Genomic DNA, 9,087 nt, shown 5'->3' with positions numbered 1-9,087 from the left:
CCTCTGACACAATGGCACACACACACACACACACACACACACACACACACACACAGATTGGGCCCAATAAAAACCCTAAGTGTACCCAATTGAATTTATAAAGCCTATCCTGGTAGATGATTTAACATTTAGACTAACACAGGACCTGGTCTGTAAACCTTACTTTGACAAGACCCGTAATCCTAGTTTTTCCAGACGGGGTTTTGGACAGACACATGTGAGGCTGATGCTGGACTTTCCCCCCTTCCCCAAAGGATGAGCAAACAGCTGCTATCTGCTGCTCTCTTGGCCAATGGCTGGCTCAGACAGACTGAAGGGTCATAGTGCACTGGGGAACAGGGGAAATCAAGTCAATCAAAGGAAAGCTCATTAAGTACGGTACGCCTCATTTCTTTAAGGTGACACTATCGTCGGTAAAAAAGGCTGCAACGAATGAGTCCTAAAAACCCTGAAACGGGTCAGCATTTTTACTTCCGGTTTCCCTCGTTTGTTCGACGGCATAAAATAAGCTGAACACGGAAAGTCATCTACTCACTAGTCCGCCTTTACAGCCTCCTTGTGTTTATATCTATCTGTCTATACATCTATATCTATCTATATTCTCTTCAAAGTGAAGCTCAGCGGTGGTGACGTTGAAGTAATGCGACCGTGCTGTAGTTCCTTTACAGCCTAACGTTAGCTTTTTACTTCTGGCGATTTCCATTTACGCTTCAAAAATCTTTTTTGATTTTTTTATTTGGGGGGGGGGGGGGGGGGGGGGGGGGGGGGGCATTGGGGGTCAAATAGTGTTTTGGGTCACTTATTATCTCATTCGCTCAGTCACACCGACAGTAATGGCGCATTTAGCATTCAGGAATAGTATACAGTATAAACATTTTTTTTAATTTTATACAACCCTCAACAGATCGATGGCCATCCCATTGGCTGTGCCTGTGGCCATTTAAATTTGTTTTTTTTTTTGGTACACGTACAGAGTAATTTATTGTGTAATTTTACACAGTACGTACTGATACATACATGTAGGACAAAGGAAGGAGATGTGGAGTCAGGGAATATGGGGGCAACAATCTGGGAACTGGTATTCCTGGTATTTTGGGTACCCATTCTATTATTACGGGTTACAGTGTGACTGAGCAACAATCTGGCATTTGGGAGGAACTTAGAGAGAACTTTCATCCCTCGGAGTGAGTGTCAGCTGAGAGACCGTCCTCCTTTTTCTTTCTTCGGACCCGGATGCAACCTTTAACTGGAAATTACAAAGTGTGTTTTTACTGTGAAAGCAACCTAACCGGGTTGCGGTCGTCAGTTATGTGTGGGTTGTGTTTAAAGGGCCACAGAGCACAGATAAGAGCTGTTTGCTGAGCTGACGTGACCAACACATGTCCACAGAGATGATACGCACAGAGTGTGTTTTTCATAATGTTCCAGAGCACACTGTTGTTGTGTCTGGTGTGTGAAAGCTACAAAGAGATATTTCCTCTTTAATATTCCGTACGATTTTCATATAACGGTTTGCAAAACACATCACACCATTGCAACCAAATTTAGTTGAAATCTACAAATGCCAGATCCATGTTGTCCTATGAAATCGGATGGAATTTACCCCCCTAGGTGGTGCCACACCAACATGATAGATTTAGATAGACTGACTCTAATAAGTGGTCATGAGTGTCACTCAGTTGACTTTTTGCCAAATTATCCTTCAGACAAAAAGCATGGTTGTCTTTTTCTGCAGCCTGTGGAGGTCTGTGCAGTGTCTTTTTTTTTGTAGTTCTTCATCTCTGTATCCATCTTTTCTCCCCGAATCTGTTTGAATACAATCAAAGGAAGAAAAGACTACTGCTAACTGTTTTAAACGGCACACACAGACACGGATGTTATCCAATTCATTTTATTTTGGAGTCCTTCAGTTGTGGTTAGCCGACGAATAAAACAGCCACTTCTCTGATGGTGATGATGCGTTTTTAAGGACTATTTTCATGGTGTTTTGTGACACTTGTGATACTAAAACACACAATACTAAAAACACTGGTTGAGTATTTGTGGTATCATTTATTATCATCGTTTGCAGCCAAGCACAGATATCACACAAACATAGAAAAACGTTTGCCGGGTACAGTGACTCTGTATGAAGAATGTCTGTGAGGATTTTAAAAAGGAAATGACCAGTTTAGGTCTTTTATTATTTGAATTATTTATGACCAACTGGTTGATGTTAATGTTAATGTTTTTTTTATTAGATGGTTGAAGTGAAGAGAGACAGGGAGGGTTACATGTTATGTGCTCAAAATAAACCACCATTTTGCCCCAGAATGACCCAGGAAAGCAGCCCATCAATGTGTCTGGAGCAAACGTGCTAAATGTTTTCCTGTCTTCACTACACTTCAGTCCGAGTTTTTAAGATCTGGTCAGTTCCCAAGTGAGTTCCACGGGCCACCTTACGCAGCAGGCTTGAAAAGGGGGTCCTCAGTGAAGAGTTTCTCCACCAGTGTGGCTGCTACCGCTGGGGGAGCGCACTGGGCTGAGACTGAGGTGGGGAAGGCCTGGATGGTGGGTTCCGTCTGTCCGGGGATCTGGGGGTCGGGCTTGAGGGGCAGGGTGACTCCCACCTCAGGGCCACCGGCGGGGACATCAGGGAAGGAAGGCAGGGTGGTGGGCTGGTCCATGGTGGGCAGCGTGGTCACAACGCCCTCGGGGTGGTCGTGGAATGTTTTCTCGTGGTCGTGATCGTGGTGGTGGTGGTGGTGCTCGTGCTCGTGCAGGTGAGCGTGCTTGTGGTCGTGGTCCAGAGCGAGCTCGTGGTCGTGCTCGTGGGTGTGCACGCCGGCGGGGTGCTTGTAGTCGTGGTGGTGGTTGGGCGAGTCGCCGCTGTGGTTGTGAGCCTTGGCGTGATGAGCGTGCACGTGGTCGTGGCCGTGGCCGTGGTCGTGGGAGTGGTCGTGAGCGTGCCTGTGGCTGCTGCCCGCGCCGTGGTCGTGCGTGTGGTGGTGGTCGCTGTTGTCGGCGTGCTTGTGGGTATTGTCGTGATGAGCGTGGCTCTTGGTGTGGTCGTGCGCGTGGTCGTGCGCCTGGTCGTGGTCGTGGCTGTGCGCATGTGCGTCGCTGTGGCTGTGGTCGGTCTCTCCGCCCAGCAGGTGCACCCTCTTCTCTCTCTCAGCAGCCTGGAGTACACATCAAAATAAAATAAGTGGTGTGTGGTACATGACAGCTTAGTGTAACCCCGACAACATCCACCATGGCGATGAACTATAAAGAGTGCAAGACGACCTGTCTGATCGTCTGCTCCATTGCATGTCACCGTGTTCCCAGAAGTCAGCAGTTACAGTGATAACAATGTTATGATAGAAATGACTGCCAAAACTATGAAAGTGAGACCTACGTCGCAACAAAGCCGTCTAAAATCCTTCAAGGCACCCAAGTCAAGTCCTTCTTGGCAATTGATTTATAACTTTTACCGTGCTAGCTTTTTTCCCTGAGCTTTCGACCACATGTTTTGGTCTAAATAGTTCAAAATATGGTGTAATATGGTGTAAATACTGTTGTACATAGCTGAGACCATGCCATTTCAAAGCAACGGGGACCAGTAATGAATCTTCAAAATCCCTCTTTGCATGGACTAACTCGAATCAATCCAACAGGGACAGATTCAAGTCTTTTTGTTACTCAAGTCTACAGCTCTGAAAGAATGATCTCAGTGCTATAATTGAGTTCTTATAAATTGAATTGTCACACATCAAAAACAAATAATAATTCATGTGTGCGCTTTTTCCTTTTTCGCTACAGCCAGACATTCAAAAAAAAAAAAAAAAAAATAAATACAGAAAATAAAAGTCAACGTGACGCCGTGTGTCTTATCGCGGCTTAATGAGTCTCACCTCAGGCTCGTAGATCTCGCAATCTACACTGGTGTCACCTTCCCCGGTGGGAGAGTAGAAGAGGGATGCCTTACAGAAGCCCTTGTGCTGAGGAGAGAGGAACGAGAAACAACAAGTAAGGGAGGGGAGAGCGGAATGGTTGTGCCCGTGGCGTTACAGGAGTTTAATAGTTAACCAAACGGAATTTCAGAGCAATCCTTTGCTATCATCCTCGCCGAAAATCCAGAATTAAAAACTGCTCTTCAAATTTGATTATTTCTCTCAAAAATGTTCCTTCATACAAGCCGAATGCGGTTCGACAGTAGAGAGAAGTAGGACTTAACACGGAGGATTGTTAGTTGAAAGGAAACCATCCATTTGATGAAATGCCGCGAAATATCAATTCACACTCGACTCACAGCGAACTCGCAATCCATGGGGGGGCACTTGTCAGCCGTCACTGCTGTAGTGCTCTTGGGGCAGATGGTCTCCTGGATGGTGTACTCTACGTTGTAATACATCGACATGGCCATCTTGACGCACGCACACACACACACACACGCACACACACACACACAGAGAAAGGAATAACAATAGTAAGCATTTGAATTAACCACTGAAACATTCTCTGGATGATTTGATGCTCATTTTCTTGGTGGAAACTTGTCAAATTATGAATCAATAACATACAATTCAATAATTCTAAGCCGACCGCAGGAACAAACTATTGTGTTGATACTCAAAAAATTTTTTTTTGGGGGGGGGGGGCGGGGCGAATTATTGCTTCAATTTAGTGCAACTCAACGTTATCAGTTTTAAGTTCGTTGCTCCTTCTAGGATGATTATTTCTGAGAAAGACTTGTTGCATTCCGTTTGCTCCCCCACTCCCCACGCAACAACGAACGCCCCAAGGGTTGGCCTCAGGAGCATCCACCCCCCCCCCCCCCCCCCCCCCCTCTCAACATAACCTTCTGTGGCGAACGTTTAGTGGAATTCTGCACCGGTCGCCGCATTCTCTGCATACGCCCGTGTGTTCAGAACTCATACAACACGGCGAAAGGCGGGACGACACAGTGTGTCACGTGATACCTGGGTGGACATGTGGAAAACCTACCCCGGAGGTAGCGCGGGTGACTTTGAGCAGAGCGAAATGATTGGCCAACCCGTTTTCCTTGTTGAACTTCTCCAGGGACAGAGACACGGCCTTCTGAACCTCCGCGTTGTCCAGGGCGATGAGAGACGAACAGTCGGGACACACGGCACCCACCCTAGATGCAGGAACTGGTTGTGCACACATCGTAAGTCATTTTATTTCCAAAACGGGAGTCAAACAAGTCCAACCGTCTTTATTCTTTTGAATTTAAAGAGAAAAATCACGAGAAATTTTTTTTACCTGGTCTGACAACACAGTTGTACTTGTAGAGACGCACCACTCTGTGCACCTTACTGATGTAGATGGCAGCTTTGCACTGTCCATACACCTGCAAAAGACCAAAACAATAATAGGCACATACAATACTTTAGCATGCTGCACATACACAAACAAAGAAGGCCTGGCTTACGTTTAGAATTTTTGTCTTGCGATACCAAAAGGTCTTTGGTTTCTTCTTGTGCTAACTTTATGGAGGAGCAAGAAAGCGCTCGTTTTGTTGATTTAAGTTTGGCATTGCAATTGAATAGAATTGAAAGGACTTAGTGATGAAAAGAAAACGGCAAGACAAGATGAAATAAATTGTTATTGTTTATGCACAGTGTGTGCGTGTACGTGTGTTTTCTAACCGGTGTGTTATGGGTGGGACGGGCCTCACAGCTCTTCCAGTCCTTCCTGCTTAGAACGCTGCAGTTGGTCTCGACAACATCCAGAGTCAAGTAGAAAACCACGCCGATCTCGCCCTGTGACACACACACACACACACATCAGGCAGTTATCAAGCAATCATTACAACCAGTACATCTTAATGGAAATGAGCTTCCACTGGGTAGCGAAACGCGCAATGGTTCAAATGACTGATGACCAAACGACGCCCTAAAAAAAGTTCTCGCTCTCTGTTCCTGAGGTTTCCATGACAACTGGTACCCTTCCAATAATCCCTGGTATCGCCTCATCTTTCACACAAGCAAGACGCATCCGTCTTCTGCCACATGGCTGACACGTCATTAATAACACCCTCGGCCTAAATGTTTGATTCGTAATTACACTCCTGATTAACTTATAATGAGTTCCCGAACCTGAAACAAATTTAGGGAGGACCTGCCAGACGTGCTTCCGGCCGACTGAATCCTGATTTATAATTTTCAAACATCACCTTTAGTCACTTTTCCTTGAATCGCCCTCGTCTCGGGCTTTTGAAGTATTGCTAATTAGCTCCTTGCTTTGTTTTAGTGTTTCTCCTAAAGCGGCAAAAGAACGCTCACTCTCACTTGCTTTTTGCTGTAATTTCATGCAAACATACGGAGTGACTGCAATTGAACATTGAACGTTTGCGGTTGGTCACTAGAAAAGGAACTGGTCCCATCATGGAAACCTGGATCTGATGTGGATCGTTTTTTTTTGTTATAATCAAATCAATCAGTCACCTATTTGTTATAATCATCTTTTACTCGTCAGCTCAATTGTAGACAATGTACTTAGAACCAAACACGGGACATCCCACCAGACAGGATCTCAACGTGTCCTCTTTAAAAGGCACTCGCCTGAACCTTTACTTCACTAGCTATCTCCTGGTTCAGCTCTAACCAACAATGTTTCACACTCATGCACTTTACAGTGAAACAGACAAATGGACATTTTAGACAGCAGCACTTCGGTTTCTCTCATGAATAACTTACACTTAAACTGGGCATTTATTTAATGCAAAGCTCCAGATCTCAAAGAAATGTAAACTGGTTTCGACAGACATGGATGATACGAACTTCAGTCTTTCTTTCTTTTGTTAGAATAACTGGACACATTGGAGATGTGTGCAGCGATTCAAAGGTCTGGCACCGGGCTAGAAAATAACAGGACAGGAATTCCTCCCTAAATAGCCCTGGTGTACTGCGTCAAGAACATCAAATCAGTTGGTTTGTGCTCAGTGTCATGTGGCGTGACTCACATGCTCCTTCGTGTGGACGTTGGACAGGCGGTGCAGGCCGAAGATGTAGCCCTCCTGCCGGTCGTGGTTGATCTTGTTGAGAGCCAGCCCCGCGGCGCCGATGGCTGACGCGTCTTCACACGACCCCTGCTCGAGGCCGTCCTGCGCCACCGGTGCACCGTTGATGTGCACGCACCCCAACGCCAACAGCAGCGCCAACAGCCCACAGTGCTTCATGGTAAAGGCTCGGGACAGACACACACACACACACAGGCTGGTAGGAGAGATGCCCAGAGAGGGATAGGGTGACCTTTTATACTGTTTATTGTAAGCACACCCACTCACACAAAATCACTGCCCCTGCTGTCATCTCAGGTAAACATAACCATTGACCCCCTCCACCACCCCCTCTCAAAACACACGTCCTATCAAGGAATGCTGCATCGGGTTCGTCTATCTGCCAACCAATCAGCTACTGTACAGACTTGCACAATGGAGCTTATCAGCCGGAAGATAATCAGCCCTGCAGTCCTGCTCTCTTCTCTGGGATCAATAGGGACAGTCAGTGGGCTGGGAGTCACTTGATCCACTCTCGGCTCTGAATTTAGGCTTAGCGCTTGTTCAGGAAATCAGGCATTTACGAGACGCAGCAACACAGTAGACGGGATCTAAAAGTTGAAGGGGCGACGTGAAAGGATCAAGAAGTGCGTTCAAACGCACTGCTCATTCCACGACTAGCTACTCTACCGGCTGAGCAAAGCAGTATGAGGGCACCGTTGTCGTCATTAAATGCGTCGACACCTCTGGGGCGTGTGTCTGCCTTGATTATATCACAGTAAAGCGTAGAGAGAGAGCAATGTAGCTGTGGTGACCTCAGACTTTCAACTGACTGGTGCATTTCTGTGATTTAAAAATGTTCCACTGCCATTGCCCACAGCTAGAAATCCCCCTTTATCCTACAAGACATCATTTGATACTATAGATACGTACATACATATATTATATTTTAACATTTTTGATAAAACCTGTATTTTTTGAGTTTGAATTCAGGACTTTCAATGGAGTATTTTTTACACTGATGTTTTGGTACTTTTCCTTAAGTAAAAGGATGTGAGAACTTCTTCCACCCTTGCATATTACCCTAGTAGATCCCCACACAAACCATCCAATGTTCAATGACTTATTCACTGTATGTCCAATGGCAGCTTTCTTTGGTCATGCTGTAGTCGTGCAATGTTTATGTTATGCATAAATGGATGGGTGTGTAAAACAGTCAGTGGCCCAGGTTTGTCTCATTTCACCCTTGACCAAGTTCTTTAAATCGCTTAACTTCAAATCACGCTTCAGTAGCCACGTGCACATGCTGTAGGAATAACTATCTGAAAAGTGATATCACAGAATGTTTGCAGAGTATTGATCATTTGTTTTGGAGGATCAAATCAGTTAGATATGGGCATGGAACGAAGGTCCATTACGCTTCAGCACATTCCTGAACTTTGACCCCAAATCTGTTTTGGGTCCTCACAGATCGACATTGCACTGAAGGGAAAGGGACATTTGACCTTTGTCATTACAAAATAAACAATCCATTGAATCTCCCGGCTAAAAATTGATTTTTGTGTCGCAACCTCTATCCAGCACACTTATGTAAGATGCAGAATTGTCGGGGACATGGTCACCAATCCGAATCAAGTGCTTGAAATTGATGGCAACAGCACAGACCTTCCAGCAGGACTTGATAGGGGTCATGGCGGATAGTTATGTGCTATTTGTGAGGGTGAATTCTTGAAATGCAAATGATATGTTGTGAACATGATTATAGAGGAAAATCACATGTTATTTTAGCTCCTGGTGACATAAGATGAGTACAACTCATTTGAAAAACAGGTAAAAACAAGTAAAACTTGTGCCTGAAATGCATTCCGACACAGTGAGTCAACATGTCAACAGGCACTGATCTTTGAGTTTTTGGTACAACATGCTGTTTTGTTTCAGAGAAAAACAAATATGTTATAATTCAAAGTACGCCTCACTGAAAGACTTACGCAAGGAAACGCTGTGTGCCAAGCGGGCTCTTTTTGAAATGTACAAATTCACATGAAAGAGAAGGACTGTGCGACTTGAAATTTGCAGCCTCAACTGCAAATGTCTGCGTGGCC

The 9,087-nt window shown here is 45.3% G+C and overlaps 1 protein-coding gene across 1 annotated transcript; it reads right to left on the bottom strand.

Moving 5' to 3' along the window:
- Positions 1-2,032: 2,032 nt before the first annotated feature.
- Positions 2,033-7,165, bottom strand: fetub (fetuin B). The gene is made up of 7 exons (XM_070909337.1): positions 6,950-7,165; positions 5,634-5,747; positions 5,248-5,335; positions 4,969-5,135; positions 4,274-4,387; positions 3,876-3,962; positions 2,033-3,161 (listed from the first exon to the last, which is right to left on the bottom strand). The coding sequence occupies exons 1-7, from the start codon at positions 7,163-7,165 to the stop codon at positions 2,439-2,441; spliced, it is 1,509 nt and encodes a 502-aa protein (XP_070765438.1). The 3' UTR covers positions 2,033-2,438.
- Between the last annotated feature and the right edge of the window lie 1,922 nt (positions 7,166-9,087).

Source organism: Enoplosus armatus, chromosome 7 (genome assembly GCF_043641665.1).
Source record: "Enoplosus armatus isolate fEnoArm2 chromosome 7, fEnoArm2.hap1, whole genome shotgun sequence".
NCBI lineage: Eukaryota > Metazoa > Chordata > Actinopteri > Centrarchiformes > Enoplosidae > Enoplosus > Enoplosus armatus.
The sequence above is the reverse complement of the archived record's forward strand: the minus strand, read 5'-3'. Positions and strand labels throughout refer to the sequence as shown.